Consider the following 19,732-nt stretch of genomic DNA (forward strand, 5'->3'; position numbering starts at 1 on the left):
CATTCTATGCAACTCAAGCTTAAGTACAAACTTCTATTTTGGCACGCGCAGAATTTTAAAATCACTAACGTATGTTGGTTCGTTTTCTTTTTCTTTAAAAAATTGGTTGTCATTTTCTCACGAACCAAGTCATCGCAAACTAATTACATTATAGTAAGGTTCAAGTGAGGAAGAGGATGACCTTGAAGGTGGTGGCTTACGGAGAAGCTGTGGAAAGAGTGGAGGGTCTCTAGGTGATGGATGGTGCGGAAGTAATCATAGAAGTGGATGTCCAAGGGGTAGAATACGTCCAGCCACCGCAGCCATCCAACATACTTGCTTGCGGCAGATTTCCAGGCAGCTTCATGTTGACCTCAATGGTGGTTTTTTTTCCACATCTACCCATCCAAGGTCTTGTAATTGAGGTACGAAAGGTTAGAGAAATATGACAACTCTTCTGCTGGTGCCTTTGTCTCCCTTAATACTCTGTGAACTGCAGGTTGTTAAATTCAATAACCTGCAGATAATCGTCACCTTGCAATCCAGGAGTTCTTCAATCGTGAGCCTTGATGCGCCCGTCATCTCTTATGCGTTGCAATGCAAGGATGCCTCTCCCAGAGTCAAAATAGAGTCATGCTACTTGTCATGAAATTTGAAACACTTGTTTGTTTCCTAGTCAATCTTTTTTTATTATTTTTAAATTTCATCTGCGAGGGTTTTTATCAGCAGCCTTTTGTTCTTGTGCACGAAGACGTGCACTGCGCCTTCAGGAGACATCTTGCATAATCTGGTTAACGGGCGCATTTCAAGAATGCAATTGGTGACAACATGATGAGCCAAGTTGCCGTCAAGTAATGTACCCCGAGCATGATGGCCGTGGAAGAATAATGTTCGGAATATTACATTTCAATTGGAAATCCGTCCATCTTAACGACTACATTTTTTTTGATGGTGTTCACAGGCACAAACTGCTCATCCTGTGCTCATACTGTTCTACTGTCTCTTCACATCTGCACCGCCTATTCTTGTCATGGCGGTGTTTGCAATAGTCTACACTGAGGAAGGGGTTCTCATGATCTCCCAAATGGCCGGCTTCAAGGAGAGACCTCGTTCGTAGAAAACGATGAACTTGAAGATGGTGGTATAAAGCGAAACTGTGGAAGGGGAGGAAGGTTGAGGAAGCCCTTCGATTTGTTGAAAAAGAGTTTTTCTTAAGCGACAGAGCCTCCTCGTGCAAGGAATTCTACAAATTGCACATTGGGAACGAACTTAAGTTTCATATCATTTACAATTTCAACAAAAAGTAATAATTAGATTGCGAAACCGTCTATCAGAGACAGCCAGCAGACCAAAAGGGATGTCCAGTGTTGTGCAACTTTAGATGCTACTCGATAACAGAAACAGAGTAGCATCCTACCCTTTTATCATTACCTGTACAGTTGTGCCATTTGATTTCATAAGGATTCAGTGGTCATTGAACAATTCATAGTGCAGGGGCATTGAACTATTTCATATCAAACTAACATTTCCTTGGCACTATATAGCTCACAAACTCCAACTTTTAGACCTTCCAATCAATCTAGGAACAAATGTTGTGCTTCCCTTGCATCTCTGTACCACATTCAAAACTGAGCATGCACTTTTTTGAACCTGTTGGGATCTCTTGCATCCATGTTCCTCATCTTGATTGCAGTTCATGTCTCAACAGTCCAATCTCAGACGATGCCCTTCAAATTGAGCAGCAGAAAAATCATGGTGAACAGGAATTAGTTCATCCTCCTGTTCACAATGTGCCAGCAATATTTTGAGCATGGGAATGATGTGAGCCGCAAGTCCTCGAAATGTTTCTGCAGTAGAACTGATAGATGTCAATTGATTGGGTATTCAAACAAAAGACTATAAACCACCGAGTATAATTCAAAAATATTGTTCATTTCAGCCACTGTTATCCTTAATTCTTCAAGCCGCCTGGACTCAAGCAATCGACTAACTTATTAACGAGTCGCGATAACAATCTGTTTGGTACTGATTCACTACGATTCCCCACGGCAGTGTCCGTAAGCATTAAGAAAACAATGAAAACTGCGGACAGATCATGAGCCCATCGTATATGTCCTGAAATTAAAATTATCTCCCCTCATGAGAAAAATTGACTTGCCCTCTGTACAAAAGATCCATGTGACAATATTACATATAATCTGTCATTGAAGCACAACGCTTCAGAAACAAGGGCTAACATGTCGCTTCCAATGACATTTTAAAATAAACTTCACCATGTAAATAAAAATACCAACTGATTATGCGAAGCTATAGAGAAAGGATAAGATAAGAGACTAACTTTTTCGACATACCTTAGCAACGTTCAAATATTTTGTAGAGATTCTCAAGGCACGCTAACTGTACTCAAAAGAAAAAGAAAAAGAAAAAGAAAAATTAAGTTAACTTGCTACAAATTAATGAACATTCAGCATGCTATGGCAGAAAAGTGAAATAATGCACAATATGCAGAAGATATGCTGCAGAAGTAAATGTGAAGTCAAGCATGATCCTCCCGGCAGAACCACACCTGAACAGCAGTACCATCATTGGCCATATGCATTGGAGGCTTTAGAAAAAGCTTCATCGCTGGAAACAACACGTGCTGGATAGACCACTCTCTGTGCGCCCAAGCAGTTTCAGCCTCGGCTCGCATATCAATGTCAGAGCCTCCAGCTTGTTCTTCTGATCCCTCTATCAAGACACACTTGCTATTAGAATAGAAGGGAACCACTATTCCAAAGAACAAAATCAAATAATTAACATGACGTCATAAGGTATCATGAGACTGGCTTTAAAAACGACTCACAAGTAGACAGGGGATCTTACCATCAGTTGCGGCCTGCTTGGATTTGCTAACACAATAGGTTTGAGAATGCTCATTTTCGTTCGGGTTTGGCAAAAAAGGTGGATGCATCGCATAAAAGTCGGCCATGGCAGCCGCAAGGGTTTCAAAACACTCCTTCTCAGATTCCCAGTCAACCTGATTGACAAGAGGAGGAAAAGCATGAGACTAGATAAGCCAACATGCAAAGAATAAACTCATTGAACCATGAGGACTGATTGTGAATAACATTAGAGTGCTATACTTGGCACTCCGGTAAAGGACTTGAGCATCTAAAGATACTAGACAACTTCAGTATTCTACTCAAGAGAAGAAAACTTATGATTGATTCATACGCCATCTGTCAGGGCCTGAAATGCTTCTTTTTTTCTTTTCTTTTCTTTTCTTTTCTTTTCTTTTTTATTTCGTGTAAAAGAAAAGAAAAAACAAAGGAGTCATTTGGGCACAGTTTTTACATTGTTGCCAAGATTCAAAACAAAACTCGGTAGCCGATCCATATCTGGAGTGTACTGATCTAAAACCACAGGTAATGTGCAGAGATTTCCCGACTCATCGATCTCTATAGAGAAGTATTCTTTGAGCATTTCTGCTTTGCACATCAGCAATTCCACATTTAACTGCGCGCAACAACAACACACAAAATACTGATATTGAGCAAGCCGTTTAGATATTTGAAGACTGAGCCGGCGAAAACACCATTCTAGCCAATACTCAGTTTAAACAACCTCCCCCAAATAGGAGTATCAATATTTCATCTATGCAGGTGTTGCACAACTCAGCAAGTAGTTTCGGCAAAGTGACTTTAATTCTCATTTCTTCCTATAGTCAGAGAACTTTGTAATAGTACATAAAGCGCCAAGATAAACAAAAAACTACATTGCACAAGAGACTACCATAGCGTTTACCTGAGCAATCTGACCCTTTGGCCCATCAGACTCACACCACCGTCCCATGCGCTCTTCTTCATCCAGCGCTATCATAAGAAGTTCCATTAAAGGAGCGGAGGTGCTCAGATGCATGACATTGAAATGTGCAAAACGTCGAAGGACTTGCTGGTAAATCAGCTCCTTACTAAAAAATCAAACGACAAGTAAAACAAAATTGATGAATAACTTATCACATTCAACATGAAATCCTCAATAGATCAAGCTGCCCATGCAACCTGTGATTCTTGAAGGTAGAAAAACTACCAAAACCATCACCTCTAACAAACTCGTGGCGTTCGACAAAAGGAGCAACAAAATGCTGATTCTAAAGAGCATTCATGAGATACCCACCTACACTGGGAATGTAGTAAGGGGAGGGTCATATTTGTATTTATGAACGACGACTTTCAAACTATCCCAACTCAACACCTCCCGTACTGCAGCACATGGTAAATAAAAATCTGAAAATCATCACTGCAACACTCACTGTGAAGGATGTTGAGATAAAAGGTAAGAGATTTCAAACCTGAGATTGACAACATTCAGTACATACAGCCGGGTCTTACACTGTGCTAAAGCTAACACATCATCCGCCATGCCTATGTAAATACACTGCTTGATGATCTCTAACATTCCTGCAAACAGCACTTACACATGTCTGCGTAAGCATTATCGAAACGAAACCACCACACTATGATACTGACGTTCCCCGCTTAAGACGAGGAAATAAAAATGCATCATGAACCTGAATGAGTCTGACGATCAATGGCAGCGAGCAGCTCCTGGACACTAGTAAGGTCAGCACTCTCTTTAGGGTTTCGGCGCTGTCTGACTGTACGCCTGCAAGCAGAAATCGTCCTCGGTAAGTCATAAGGCTGACGCAGGAAGCAGCATGAGTAAGGAAATTTACTGTCAATGTTTGGGGGTTTGAAGCCTCTCCCAGAGGCAAATAATTGTCACTATAGATTTCACGACATCTAGAATACCTGGTTTTCGCCAGGTCATTTTCCATCTGTGAGGGTTCATCGGTAACGCTTCTTTTCTTGTGCATGAAGGCGTGCAGTCTGCCCTGTGGGTTCAAGGAGTCTACTCGCACCTTCTTGTTAACAGGAGCTTTTTGAGGGGTAATCACTGCACAAGATAAGCAATATTGCCGTCAAGCGTTCCACCTTAAGTATAACCTCCGTGCAAGTAGTATCCTCAGACCGAATATCCACCAACATGGAGAGACATCTCACGACAACAGCGCCTCTAACTGATATTTTTGTACGTTCATATCTAGATGCAGCTGCCCTAACATTTAGCCGAGTCTACTTATCACCTGGTGGTGATGGAGAAGGGCTGCTTTCTTCCCTTGGAATAATCGCTATGGATGCTCCTGGAAGTAACGTCTGGGGGTCACAACATTGCCACATGGAATAACAAATTTTAATGTTGCTTTTAATAAACAAGCTCGGTAGCAAGTCGACAGGGAACAAATTCCACGTCATGCTCAACGTATACAAGAGACTACATCACTGACTGTATCTGCAAATACACTCATGACTGACATTTACAATGCTCACACGAAATTATCAATCATCACATACACAACGTAATAAGAAATGTCCTATCCGTTCTATCTGCACCAAGAGGAAGTTATCAAATACCTGTGTAGAAAACGTCCGACTGTTGTTCGATTCCAACAGCTTGGCCTCCACGGCTTGTTGTATGGTATCAACTAAGCTTTCTTGGTTCAAAAAGCTCACCTGCAAAAAAATTCCCAAGAGAATAATTCACTCTTTGGCAGTCAATTGTAATCACATATTTTCCTATCACTGCCTGCAAGTAAAAACAACCTGATACGTGAAGTTCCATAACATAGAGCTTGATTTTGCAGACCCTAGATGTTGAGTCGACAATCACATCCTGTGAAAACTTACATACAGTAATGCAATATACAGGATTTGAATTCAGCTACACACACTTAACGTACAAATGGAAGAGGAACTACTCAATTACCTCACGCTTGGTTGGATGCACATTGACATCAACATGTTCGGGAGGTAAATGTATAGACATGTAGATAAAGGGCTTTGAAGCCTTCGGCAAGATCGTTGCATATACTAACTCAATAGCTTTCCTCAATGCGGTACACTCTACCAGTCGATCTGCAGACATGCATCGGTTGGATTTGTGAGCACCTCTCTTTCTAGTATACACTCACTTGACTGTTAAGGTGTAGCCTTTCATATATGATAGGGAACAGCAGAGTGGACAATTGCAAACATCGTAGTCAAGAACATTTTAGGCATCTTATAGTAGATTAAAGCAGCATCAAATAACTAGGAAACAAAATCAAATCCTGAATCTGTGGTACTCCACAACATCAGGTGCCGCTTCAGTTGAGGATTTCACATACCGTTAATAAACAAAACCATACTTGACCGCTTTGAGCTATAGTTAGCACTGGAAATTAGACCATCCATCTGGAAAGTGGAGCCTTGTGGACTGTCATCTGATGCTGAAATTGCAATAAGCTCCCGTGCTACTCCAGGCCCATAAACAGCCCTGATAGTATCTGTTCGTGAGGATGATCCCACCGTATGTACGTCTGCTCGACTGTCGCCATGCTGGATAAAGCGAGGAAAATTTTAGTCATAAACACTGCACCACGAAAGCTATAACTAACTTCGGATTCATTACTACGCACTTGCATTAAGTGAACAACATTCTACTGTATTTCATAAAATTAACCTGTTAAAGAAGCCACATCATCGATGAGTCGCTCATGACTAGCACGCGATAACTCATACCTTTTTACACGAGAAGCTGATACCAATTTTGTGGATCGCATATCGGCTCACCACGTCTAGTATGCGACCATATTCTTCATTGGGGTTCTTGAAAGCCTTCCTCCGAGCAGCCACATTGTAGAATAGATTCTCTACCTGAACAAAACTTCAGCTACCCAATCAAGGAACACAAGGATAACGTACACAAGCACACACTTCTCTCAATGATTGAACCAACTCATCATAGACAGCACACGCAAACGCAATTGCAATTTATTGCAACTTTGTCGGAGCCTGCACCGTGATTTGTGTTCCTTTCACGGCTGCACACGGACGAGCTTCTGCTTGCATCTGCCCATCCTTATACGTTGCCCTGCCAGCATCCAGGTTTTGAAGCCAGAGCATACACCCACACTCAGCAACGAACACTTGAGGAACTTGGCAATCACAGGAAAAAGCTTATCTGGCCGACCTAAATCATCACAGGAAAAAAGCTTATCTCCTGTAATGAACAGCTATCACTCCCAACATGAATCCAATGGCTGAGGTATGTAAAAAAAACATGGGAAATACTTGTGCTTACTTGTATCCGTGCGCTTGGCCTTCCGTCATGGTGATGACACTAAGGTGAGCCACAAATGTGATGCTGGCCAATGCTTCACCTCTAAAACCTAGAGTACTAATGACTTCCAGATCCTCGAACACTTGCAATTTCGATGTTGCGTGCCGCTCACAAAGAAGAGGCAAGTCTTCATACTGAAAGTAAACGAAACAAGTCATTATACACACACAAGCTTTGTGACTATCTATTGCCAAACGTGAAATCCTATTGTAGAAGTCCTCTCCAGTTATTGATGTAAAGTTCACTAAATCATTCAAGACATTCCCGAAGCGCCAAGACTAGAAATTCGAGAATATCAAAACGATATGATATCATCAAATATAACACCTACACAATATATGCTATGTTTATGCTATCAGCAATAAAATTGCAAGGCTTGCTAATGCCAAATTCCAATGAGGATTTTTCGAGTGATGCCATTTCCTTATCATCTCTCAGCCTTAGCCACCTATTGCAGTCTCAAAAGTTGCAACGAATCCGTCGGGCTGCCAACTTTTTTTCCAACGCAAGTCTTCAAATCCCTCGTCCTCTCAAATGTAGCCAATTCAAAATCCTCACACGAACTTGACTATCGTTAATTTCAGCAAGATACCCGAATGCCATGGCCGTTGTCAACAATTTGAATGAGCTTGAGGCCCCCGTCCTTGATGGTGATGCCGATGCTAGTCGCACCCGCATCCAAACTATTCTCCAGAAGCTCTTTCAATGCAGACGCGGGTCTCTGAATGACCTCCCCTGCTGCAATCCTGTTTACCACGGCCTCTTCAAGCCGCTTGATCGGCGCCGGAGCTGCCACTCCTCCCGCATCGCCCATGGCCGAGACCTAAAATACTCTCCTCTCTACTCCATTAAAGCTCTCACGAAGAAATGAAGGGTGGAGAGGGACGCAACGCAACGAAACCGAAAAGGGAAACCCGTCAGGAATCCCTTCGAACACATAAAGCAGTGAACATCACAGTTCCAGCACACCCGCCCGTGCTCCTACTCCGATGTCATCACCTCCAGGGCAGAAATCAATGCTCTGATTCCATCAAACTGCTCCCATTAACAACAACCGAAGTGTTCATCGTCTCCTGTTAAAGCAGAATCCCCACAATTCGAGATGCATTGTGAATTCGAGCTCCACCTCAAAGCTTCGATTCCCAAACTACAATAGCATGGGGAGGACGATTTGGCAAGAGACCCCAAAGGCGGTGATGACCCATCGAACTTATTCCCTACATCCACTTATTCATCCATTCAGTCAGATTGTGCTGCCCAAACTCCTATGCACTACCTTTTCTTCAAATACACAATAATTTTTAAATAAAAGGTATAAATATATGAATATATATATATATATATATATAAGTAGATTTAAAGATTTTACTTGATTCATAGTCAAATTTTACATGATATATTGTAGTAGAAATTTTAATTTCATTTTTAAATTATGCATGAGATTTTTATATTTTAAATAATAATATTACATCAACTATTCATATTTTAAAAATAGTCAAATAAATAAAAATAAATTATGATGAAATTTTATATTTTTTAGGTTTTTAATTTTAAAATATTATTTAATTTTAGATATCAGTGTTTGATATATATATATATATATATATATAGCATTCCTAATGCCACAATAGTTTTTGCTATTGCCACCATAATTTTCTATCTACCACATATCATTGTAGTTTTTGCTATTGCAACTTCAATTATTTTTTTATAAAATTAAATTTACTATTTGAATCAAAAAACATATTATAAATATCAATAAAAAAATTGATTGGAATAAAAAAGATAAAAATCAAAATTAAAGAAGTATGTTAAGTGGGTGGCAAGATGAGGTAGAAGTAGCAAAAAATTTGGTGGCATATAGGGATGGTAAATTTTGGCAATAGTAGAAAATGTTTTGGTGACATTAGCAATAAATATATATATATATATATATATATATATATATATATATATATATATATATACATAAGCTCTATTATATAAGAATGCATTATATATTACATAGCTATCATTATAATTGTATAAGCATTTGTCATATATTACTAATAACAACTGTATACATAATGCTTATATATCTATGATAATATTTTAGTTTGAGAACTATGTGTGATTTTTCAAAGCACAATCTTTAATTAAAATAATATAATTTTTATAATAGAACAAGAGATACAATATAATTTAAATGTGATTAGTTGTAAAGTAATAAGTAATTCAATAAATATAACTTGATTGTTATTTTTTATAAATGAGAAATTAAATCTCTATATTTATTTTAACATCAAAGAAATTATACTTCTTTAAAAATTCAAAGTATATTTGATAATATAAAAAATATAAAAAAATAATTTTGATTAATATTTTTAATTAAATTATTAAAATTTTAATTTTAAGCATACAAAAATATTATAAAAATAATATTTTATTTAAATAAAATACTTTATAAATTAATAATAATTATTTATGTTAAAATTTATAAATAAATATAATATATTTAAATAATTAAAATCACAACAATAAATATCAAACATATAAATTACAAGCATATATAAATGTTATATTAAAATATCAAATTACTTAGTATAGTATTAAGTATTTTTTATTATGCTTATAAAAAAGTGTAAAGTTAAATTTTAAGTTTAATTAAACTCAGAAGTGATATTTAATTATTTAAAGTTTTAATTTATTATGTAATTGTTTTTTTAAAAGTAACGTAAATAGTAGATTAAATAGTAAGGATAAGTTTATAAAAGTACTATTAATTTTAAATTATTTATCTTAACACAGAAAAATATTTATTATAATAAATTATTACATATTTAGGAAAAATATTACTATTTATATTTTTCTTACCATTATTATTTTCTTGATATAATTAGAATCTTTCTAAATAATCATGGCAAAAAATATGTCAGCTATTTTTAAAAGCACTATCACTATTATAGTTAATATCTTTATTTTGAATTTCAAAGATTATAGCCTATATGATTAGGTTTAAAATGATTAATTATAATAAGAAGGAAAAAAAGATATGTCTTATTGTAGAGATTAGATACTATAGTAGTCACCTTCTCTCAACACTCATTCTTTGCATAATAAGATGATAACATGAATTTTTATTGCACATGCTCTTTGATGGGTTTTTTTATTTATTTTTTATTTTTCATTGTCTTTGTTCCTTCATGCACCAATAAAGCATAAGTGCAAATACATCAAGAATTATTGCTACATTCTTTCTTTATGGTATGCAATTGTGTAATATCTTCTTTTGTTATTAAGTTATGGTAGTGTCAAGACTTTGACCTTATTGTTGCTTATGGAGAATATTATACATATATTTTTCTTATTATGTTATTTTGGATTTTTAAATACTATTGTCCATCAAAATTAATATATAACCTACTATTATATTGAATCTTCTTATAGGTAATCACATAATCAAAAATAATACATTGCTATAACTACAAGGCCTTAATAATTGACCTTGATTACCAAGATTGCAATAAGGTGGCAAAGCCTCAATTTGTAAGCATTTAGTTCCTTAAAAGACATTAAACTAGGCATATAATACTACAACAACAACAACAATAACAAAAAGCTTCGCAAATCATTGTTGACTTGCAATTTGAGTCCATTCTTGAATCCCTATAATTTTTCATAGTCTCAAATAGCCACCATAGTCTTTGCTACAAAGACCATTGCAAATACAAAAATTAAGGTTGTTACTATTGTAATCTTTTATTAAATTTTGGTATTGAAACGTTGTCAATTATGTCCACTAGTAAGTACAAGAAAATGAAATTAATGATTTTCAAAGTAGAGCTTCAAATAGTAGAATTGACGCCAATGTCATAACAACAACATCAACTTGGTGGAACTCAACTATTGCAAGAACTTGAGGAAGGTGTGTAAAGCAAGAAGAGAGTCTTTAAAGAAAATATAATTGATCTTACAAAATTGGAAGGTTGGACTAAGGTGTAAAAGAAAAAATAGTAGAAGGTAGTTGGTGCCTATAGTAATAGAGGAATACTTTGAATATAAAAAATTAGATGATGGTAGAAAAGCCTTTTTTAAGAGTTAAGGTTAAGATGTGTTAAAGCAAAGAAGCTTATGGTTTTAGACTTCATTATGTAGTAAAGACATTGAAGTATGAAGCATCCATTAATTAGTTATATATGTGCATTGTTAGAAAGATGTAATTCTTTTAGATAGCTTTTGAATACTTGCAACCAATAAATTAATCTCAATAAAGATACTTCATGTCTTATTTTTTTTAATTATAACTAATGTAATGTTTTCTTTAACAACCTCCAACTTGACATTGTCATAGAAATATTGCCGCAATTTTAATCTTATAATTGTTGTGTATATTAAATTTTTGGATCTAAAGCATACACATTTAATACCAAAGATATATACATAAAATAGATTAAACTGCTGCATTTAATACTAGACATTAGATAAAAAACTTGAAATTTAATATACTATAATACAAAGAGTGACTTAGAAATCTAGAAATTTCAAACAAAATGTAAGTTTTTATGAACAAAATTTAAACTAATGGAACACTAAATTCCAATGTAAAAAGTAATTTGATTATGTGCATGGACATGGCAATTTTATTTGTAAAGACAAAGTAGGGCATTAATGTTATATATATATATATATATATATATATATATAATAAGGAAATGGAGTCAATTGAGGTGTTGATAAGCATGTTATTTTACAATTTAAATAACAATTTTAATTATTAACATACCAAGATATTATCATAAAAGCTATAGCTTTGAAGTATTATAATATCTCTATAAACAAACAACTTCTTTCTATGATTTTTTATGTTATTATTTAAATATTCATTTATTAATACTATATATATATATATATATATATATAATTTGGATATAAGACAAAGAAACAAAGAAGCCTTTTCATTGATCAAACATAAGAACAAGAAAATATAGGAATGAAGAAACATGAATGAAAGAGGAAATAGATGGATGGTAGTACTAGAAATTGCAATGTCCAACAACATAAGTTTTTGCTAGTATATATAAATGAATACTTGTGACAATTATATTGTAATTAACAAATAAAATAATGAACAAATGCCTAAATGAATGGCTTCATCACCTCCTCCTAATGGGAATCTACTAGGAAGTCTTTGGGCAAAAACAAGACATCACTTAATTGAGTGATAAGGCAATGAAGATTGCAAGTACTTTAATCATTCCACTACATTTTACTGTCCATTATTTCAACCCTTGAACATATCATGAACAGACAAACAAAGAGATTATTTCTTTTTTGTTGGCAACAAACAAACAGACGACGGACAAACCTATACATTATACTTTAATATATAAGATGCTTAGTATAGAAATTCCCCCATAACTTTGTGGAGCCATCTAGACTTCAATATAATATAATACAATGATACAGTTCCTCCTTGCCAAAATAGATGCATAAAACTTTTGGCTACGTGATCTATCCAAACGATCCTGCTAATAGTTTCCTCAACGATTGCAAGCACAGATACCTCGGCATCGACGTCGACCAACCACCTAATCCTCTCAAAGCTGGCTAAAGTAAAAGAGCCTGTGTACCAGTTAGAATCCCCACTTCATACCTTGGCAAATGAACTAGCGCTACAACGCAATCAGATATTAGTAACAAGAGAGTTGAGGTGCACACGGGATAGAGATCTAGATGGCGTAGGAATGTTACAAAGAGTTCCGTTGTTGATGGATTCTACAAACGTGACGCAGGCTTCCAAGGGCAGCCTCCCTCAAATGCCTGGTGGAGCACATCCTCCATCCGCTTCGCAAGTATTATCTGCAACACGGTGGAGTAACAAATGAGAATTGCCCAATAGTTCAATAGCCGAAAAGATGTATTCGAGCCTGTTGGAATGGATGCACTGACCTCCATGTTCTTGAGAATGGCGGCAGGAACCTCTTGTAGATCCTTGCGGTTGCGCTCCGGTAGAATGACGCGTCTGATTCCACACCGATGAGCAGCGAGGATCTTATCCTTAATGCCCCCAACTGGAAGCACGAGCCCCCTGAGGGTCATCTCCCCAGTCATGGCAGTGTCTGCTCTCACGTTGCGCTTGGCGAACAAGGAGACCAAAGCAGTGACGAGTGTCACCCCTGCTGATGGGCCGTCTTTGGGCACCGCACCAGCCGGGAAGTGGATGTGGATGTCGCGCTCCTTCATCAGGCTTCCTGCCTCTGCCACTGGTAGTTTCAGCTCTGCAGATCTCGCGCGAACCTGAACAATAGATGTAGTGATACGGGATTAGTCACGTATCAGTAGCATATGAGATGAATCGGAACCGTTAAGTGTCGGTGTGTTGAGAAGCTGGAAATACAAATTAGTTTGGCGTTGCTTACCCAAGTGAGTGCAATATGAGCTGATTCTTTGATAATATCTCCCAGCTGGCCAGTGAGGTGCAAGTCTCCCTTCCCTAACATTGCAGTGGATTCTACGAAGAGAACCTCGCCACCCACTTCAGTCCACACCAGTCCTACAGCAACGCCAGGCGTGGCAACTCTCTCTGCTGCTTCTCTGCCATCAAATTTTGGTGGCTGCACAGGACAAAGAAATTGCAAATTCCTTGCTCATTTCCATGAACTGTAATCTGCAGGCACTGAAGTTTCATGAATGGAAATGAGAAATTTAATTAACCATCTAGAAAATTCAATCAAGCATATCAACTTAGAAAAAATATCCAGTAGCTGCATTGGAAGCGAAAATTACAAGCACAGGAGGAGCACATAAACCCTACCCCAAGGACAGTATCCAACACCACTTCGTCAACAAGCAGAGGGTCTGGTTTAGTTGCCAAAGGAATAATCTCTTTTTCGCGGATACCCATAGCCTCCTCTTCCATGTCTGCTTCGGCAGCAGCGGCGCCGAGGCCCTGTGCTCCGTGATATATCATTTCTGTTTGCATCTCCCGCGAGAGTCGGACAGACTGCTCTTTCTCCGCCACTTTCACAGCTGCCGCGCGGGCCAATGCTGCCAAATGTCGTCCTAAGTTTCGAACTCCTGCCTCTCTGGTGTATCTTTGGATGATGAGCTCCACTGTTGCCTCTGGTATGGAAATGTGCTCGTTTGTGATACCATGTTGTTCAAGCACACGAGGTATGAGATGAAGCACTGCGATTCGAAGCTTTTCTTCACAAGTGTATCCGGGTAGCTCGATAATTTCCATACGATCTAATAGTGGAGCTGGCATTGACTGCATCCTATTCGCCGTTGCTAAGAAGACGACTTTCGACACATCGAAGGGGACATTCAAGTAGTGGTCATTGAAGGTCTTGTTCTGTTCGGGATCTAGGACCTCCAGTAGCGCAGAGGCGAGGTCGCCTCGCACATCCGTGCCCGTCTTATCGATTTCATCGAGCAGCATTACAGGATTGTTGACTCCCACCCTCTGGCATCGTCAATTGGAGGTGTCTATCAAATGTTGCCAGAGAAGGAACACGGAGTTTTGAAAGTGTCTCGAAAAGCTACGAAATAATAAAAACAAAAATAACAAAAAAAAAAAAAAAAAAAAAAAAAACAGAAGAGAGAATTGAACACCCTAGAAATTGTGGCAACATACTTTGATACCGTCAATAAGTCGGCCAGGCATGCTTCCAATGTAGGTGCGGCGATGGCCACGAATGTCAGCCTCGTCTTTCACACCGCCCAAGGAGATGCGAATGAAACGCCGGCCTAAAGCTCCAGCAATGGATGACGCCAGAGAGGTCTTGCCAACCCCTGGAGGTCCGACGAAACAAAGTACTGGCCCTCTGGCATCTGGCTTCAGCTGCATCCAACATCATGTGTATGATTCAGATACTACTGCAATCTAGCTCCAAACAAAATGAACAAAACCTGAAAGGTCCTCCCCAATCAAGCAACGTGAAGGGGGTTTTGAGGGGGAGACAACACCTTCCGAACAGCAAGATATTCAATGATACGTTTCTTCACTTTGCTCAAGCCGTAGTGCTCGCTGTCCAAGCGTACTTTGGCGGCCGCCAAATCAACTTCATGCTCCTCGCTAGCGATTTTCCACGGCAATTCAGCCAGTAGCTCCAAATATGTGCGAGAAGTTCCATAGCCGGGCTGCTGGGGCTGCATCTTCCGCAACCGTCTGCACAAAGCAATCTATCTGCTCAATTCGCATCCAATATTCCATACAGCAGCTGGATTAAGCGAACTCCTGCAAGATGAACTGTTGTGATCCGCGAGAATTCGTACGATCTGTGAGGTACACAATGAAATCCCAGTGCTGTGCATGCATCGACACTCTGAACATTTTGCTAACGTACTCATGCAGAGGATTTAAGGTAGAAATTGGCTTTCGTGGTGAGTTACGGCACCACCAACGTAAACCTGGAGGTTCTAACCAATTGGTAGCAGTTTCGTGTCACGAAGTTGGAAAACAAGCGGCATCATCTCGAGCCGGATACATGTAGTCTTGGTTTGCGAGAATCTTTGCAGCCCAGCCTCGGATTAATGAATTGAGCATCTCCTGAGGTAAGAGAACTGAATAGCAAACTCATCAGAATCGTATTCAAGCATTGATTGATTTTACACCTGAGCTCTCGTTGAGCGTGCTTCCAAACATTGGGGGGCATGGCTGCCTCTTGCATCTTTTTCTCCAAAGACACCACATCGTCTTCGTCATCGTCGTTCTCGCCCAGTTCGTTCTTGATTGCCCTAATCTGCCAACAATCATGTAACACCCACCATCGCCTTCATTTCCTTTTCGTCATTGGCCTATCACCAACATGCAGCCAAGCAAGGGTTCAATCTAGCCTCTACCTGCTGCTGCAGCAACTCCTGTCGTGTCTTTGACATCGGCCCATCACTCTTCGCGGACACTCCTGCCATACCCTCTCCTGCAATTCAACAACTTCCAAAACACGACATCAAAAGCAGCGATTGGCAGGAACACGAACAATCTCCCCGCCAAGACGAGACTGTAGTTATCGAAACCAAACTGCCTGATTCATTCCGCAAATTCAAATTCCGTTAGGAATCAAATCACAACCTCCTGCTTCTCCGTCGACACATTGACGAGAACCCCGGGAATGCAGCATCGAAATCGATGTGACGTAAAATGGCAGACCCAGGGTACACCGTCCCCCTCAGAAAGAACGAAGGTGGCTTTAGAAGCAGCAATATTGCAAAAACATTACTGGCTGAAGAAATATTCAATAAGCCCTATACCCTACAATTCCTCTTTCCCATCGTCTCCAGATATATTATGTTGCGTATACGCGCAAACACAAAAGTACTCCCGAACTCATGCAAATAATCTCTAGCCTTCTAGACTCTCGATCGCACAGTGAGCAATCGACCGTGCCTCAACTGTGTCGTGTCGCAGATGGAACTCAACACAGTCCCGATCATAGGGTCCATTTTCTTTAGAAGATACCGATTCACTGTTCACGCAACACTTTACTGAAAGAAAGGGATCTTTTCTCCTCAAAATTAGACCATCTCGGTTTTGACTTCATGCATGATCCACTTAGCAGATTTTCCCTGCTTCGTTTACAGAATGCCAGACGGTTATCAAAAACCCACAAATTGGACAGGGAACCTTATCCTTAAGCAGCGAGACATCACGTTACAGAGCGTGAAAACTTGCGCTACCTGAAGGAATAAATAAATAAACAAATCTTCGCCCAATTTCTTACCCTAAAAGCACGCCCAACCAGGACCCAGGGAGGCTCCCAAAGTTGAACGGAATCTCCTTACTGGGTCGAGGTGGGGTCTTTCCCGGAGATGGCGTTAGATGTAAGACAGAATTAATCGAGAGAAGAAAACGAGGCCTCTGGTTTCAATCCACAACAGCGTGTTTCTCGAGCCAGCTGAATCATCCGTGTTGCGAGGAGACAGCTGCAAGCAATGTGGGTTATGTCACAGAGGTGGAGGCGGATGTGCCCGCGGAATCAATGAACAACAAGGTTCACATTGTCATCGCGCCTCCGTCGTAGAGTTCACAATTCTCCTGCTTCCATGTTGCACTGACAAAGGCCCCCTTCCGTTAATCCACCGCAGCTCATCAGACCAAGCCAGCCTCTGCATCTGCACTGGCTAGCAACGGAGGAAGCTGAGATCATCATAAACATCGTCGTAAGGATGCTAAAATTTCCTCCCCGTTTTGTCGTGACGATGAATTCAGCGGAGAGCGTGGCCGAGGACGATTCCTTGTGTGTGATGAACATAGGATCTGAGATTCCAAGCCTGCAAGCCAAGGAGACGCCGTCCCTGCCGTCGCCGACAGACGGTGGACGAGGAACGGCGGGAGTGCGCGGCGCTTCAGGTTGGAGTTAGACGAGAGGAAGATGTGGTGTGGTATGTCTTCGGAGCAAATTTGTGGGCTAATTTTATTTATTTTTTATTTTTTAATTGTGATTGAATGGATTATTGATGTTCTTTGCAGAAATAGAGATTTTCAATTTCCATTTTTAATTTTTCTCACAACAATTTAGTTTTGTTATTATTATTTGTGAAATTGGAATAAGATTAGAAGTAATTTTGTATACTTTTATAAATAGTTTTGAGAACTTATGTCTTATTTTATTCTTTCTTTTTTGGCAAGTTATATTCTTTACTGGATTTTATGGTCACACGTGTGGATGTTAGATAATTAAAAAATTATAAATAAAATTTCTAAAAATAATCTATGTAAGCAGATAAAATGATCAAACAATAACTATTTAAAGACTTATGCCTAAAATAGATAAATTTATGTAGAAAAATGTTCATTCAAATCAAGATTTTTATTAAGTCCAAATTTTTTTGGCTTATCTACTTTTCTTAATAGTTTGGATAAGATGGGCTTGAGTAAAGACAATTCATCTCAAAATGAAATAGCAAGTATAATGAATACTATCAAATTAAGATTGCAATCCATATTGGTGATTTGTTTTAAATTCATAATCACATCTTTGGCAAGTCTCGCCCTTATTGCATGTACAATGGTTTCTCTTACATTTTCTATCTTCTAAAACTTTGAACCAAAAAATATTAAAAAAATATGTTTCATTTAAATATTACACTATAGATGATAAATTAAGTAGTGTTTTATCTACAAAGTATTAAGTTCCTAGAAATTTTTGGCAAAGAAAAGTTTTTAAATGGTGATTTAAGGAGTAATTTGAATCTTCCATGAAGGTAGATTTGGATTTATTAGATGTTAAGGATATATTCCTAATGATTTTGGAATCTACAATTCAAAAGTAAAATATAAAAAATGACTTATCTTAATAAAAATTTATCTTATCCATGTTTATTTTTTTTCATCATATAACTAAATAGAGTCAATGTTGGAAGTAACTTTTAGTGGAGCCTATAATTTGTTGTTCTACCATTGATACATACACTAAATATTTGTCAAAAATTGTATTTTGTTTTTCTTATAATCTTCTATTCATTAGTATTCATTAGTAGTTCTTATATTGGTAGTATATATTCGACTTCTTAATAATCTTTTAATATTTTATTAAAAAATTTATTTGCCTTAGCATCCTAAATTAAGCCATTTATCTCTTATTTTTGTAAAAAAACTTCTTCCGCAAATTCTTATAATTAATGGCCTTTTCTGTGAATTTCATAACATACTCAAAAAAAAATAATAAAATAAAATAAAAGTTGAAAGCATAATAATATCATAACTAAATCTTAATTTTATAAATATTAATCATAAAAAAATATTTTATTTCTACAGGTTTTCTAAGTATACTTAATTTTGTATACACTTGTAATCTATATATTTATATATGTTATTATTTTCTTATTTACAGTTTAACATGAAAAAAGTTGTAAAAATAATCTTTGATATAACATATTATCAACATATTGATTAATAAAATTTTACTTTTTAGAAGAAAAAAATATATTAAATATTATTTGCAATAATATAAAGTAGCCAAAATTGATTTTAAAAAAATAAAAAAATATTGTAGTTTACTACACATATTTTTTAAAAATAAAGGAAAATAATAATATAAAAAATAATATATACATTAATAGTAATTATGATTATATATATATATATATATATATATATATAGAGAGAGAGAGAGAGAGAGAGAGAGAGAGAGAGAGATAAAATATTACTATGCAACCATCAAAATATAAACCAAAATTTAAATCTAATTTTGGATAATTTTTAATAAATATTATAGTGAATGTTATAAATATACACTATGTAAAAGTGAAGTTGCATAAATATTGAAACTTAATAGCTTAATAAGAATAATAATGTCTGATTAAATTTTAATTATAATTCATGTAATAATTTATAAATATGTACATATATATATATATATATATATATATATAGTGAAATTAACAATTCTAAATTTAATAAAATCACATAAGAATTAATCACTTATATTTCTAAGTTATAACATAATTAATTATTTTAAAATACGACTTATTTTTTATATACACTTTTATATTTCTATATTGAAGTGCAATGTTCCAATTAAAATATAAATATTTAAATAAAATTTGAAATTCTTAATACTAATATATA

The 19,732-nt window shown here is 37.0% G+C and overlaps 3 protein-coding genes across 8 annotated transcripts; 1 reads left to right on the forward strand and 2 right to left on the reverse strand.

The window, feature by feature from the left end:
* Positions 1 to 61: 61 nt before the first annotated feature.
* On the forward strand, positions 62 to 1,518 carry LOC141045850 (uncharacterized). Its single transcript, XM_073536714.2, has 2 exons — positions 62 to 404; positions 941 to 1,518. The coding sequence occupies exons 1-2, from the start codon at positions 237 to 239 to the stop codon at positions 1,094 to 1,096; spliced, it is 324 nt and encodes a 107-aa protein (XP_073392815.1). The 5' UTR covers positions 62 to 236; the 3' UTR covers positions 1,097 to 1,518.
* On the reverse strand, positions 853 to 8,351 carry LOC112287819 (DNA mismatch repair protein MLH1). 3 transcript variants are annotated; one of them, XR_016505061.1, is made up of 18 exons: positions 7,775 to 8,337; positions 7,144 to 7,316; positions 6,861 to 6,933; positions 6,582 to 6,716; positions 6,188 to 6,398; positions 5,788 to 5,936; positions 5,436 to 5,534; positions 5,108 to 5,177; positions 4,773 to 4,917; positions 4,532 to 4,626; positions 4,313 to 4,421; positions 3,766 to 3,931; positions 3,316 to 3,477; positions 2,845 to 2,998; positions 2,546 to 2,709; positions 2,331 to 2,376; positions 1,630 to 1,826; positions 853 to 1,222 (listed from the first exon to the last, which is right to left on the reverse strand). XR_016505061.1 is itself a non-coding variant. In XM_024531282.3 (17 exons), the coding sequence occupies exons 1-16, from the start codon at positions 7,994 to 7,996 to the stop codon at positions 2,332 to 2,334; spliced, it is 2,172 nt and encodes a 723-aa protein (XP_024387050.1). In that variant the 5' UTR covers positions 7,997 to 8,351; the 3' UTR covers positions 1,372 to 1,837; position 2,331. The 3 variants fall into 3 exon arrangements, 2 of the variants coding, with proteins under 2 accessions (XP_024387050.1, XP_024387048.1); XM_024531282.3 differs by lacking the exon at positions 853 to 1,222 and having other exon boundaries at positions 1,372 to 1,837; positions 7,775 to 8,351; XM_024531280.3 differs by lacking the exon at positions 853 to 1,222 and having other exon boundaries at positions 1,372 to 1,826; positions 7,775 to 8,344.
* A 4,209-nt stretch (positions 8,352 to 12,560) lies between these two features.
* On the reverse strand, positions 12,561 to 17,313 carry LOC112287585 (lon protease homolog 2, peroxisomal). Of its 4 annotated transcripts, none has more exons than XM_024530718.3 (9): positions 16,884 to 17,313; positions 16,006 to 16,082; positions 15,778 to 15,905; positions 15,130 to 15,331; positions 14,798 to 15,004; positions 13,976 to 14,626; positions 13,581 to 13,775; positions 13,111 to 13,458; positions 12,561 to 13,020 (listed from the first exon to the last, which is right to left on the reverse strand). In XM_024530718.3, the coding sequence occupies exons 2-9, from the start codon at positions 16,072 to 16,074 to the stop codon at positions 12,937 to 12,939; spliced, it is 1,884 nt and encodes a 627-aa protein (XP_024386486.1). In that variant the 5' UTR covers positions 16,075 to 16,082; positions 16,884 to 17,313; the 3' UTR covers positions 12,561 to 12,936. The 4 variants fall into 4 exon arrangements, with proteins under 4 accessions (XP_024386486.1, XP_024386485.1, XP_024386483.1 ...); XM_024530717.3 differs by having other exon boundaries at positions 15,778 to 15,936; XM_024530715.3 differs by lacking the exon at positions 16,884 to 17,313 and adding an exon at positions 16,235 to 16,721.
* Between the last annotated feature and the right edge of the window lie 2,419 nt (positions 17,314 to 19,732).

Source organism: Physcomitrium patens, chromosome 10 (assembly GCF_059467195.1).
Source record: "Physcomitrium patens ecotype Gransden chromosome 10, ASM5946719v1, whole genome shotgun sequence".
NCBI lineage: Eukaryota > Viridiplantae > Streptophyta > Bryopsida > Funariales > Funariaceae > Physcomitrium > Physcomitrium patens.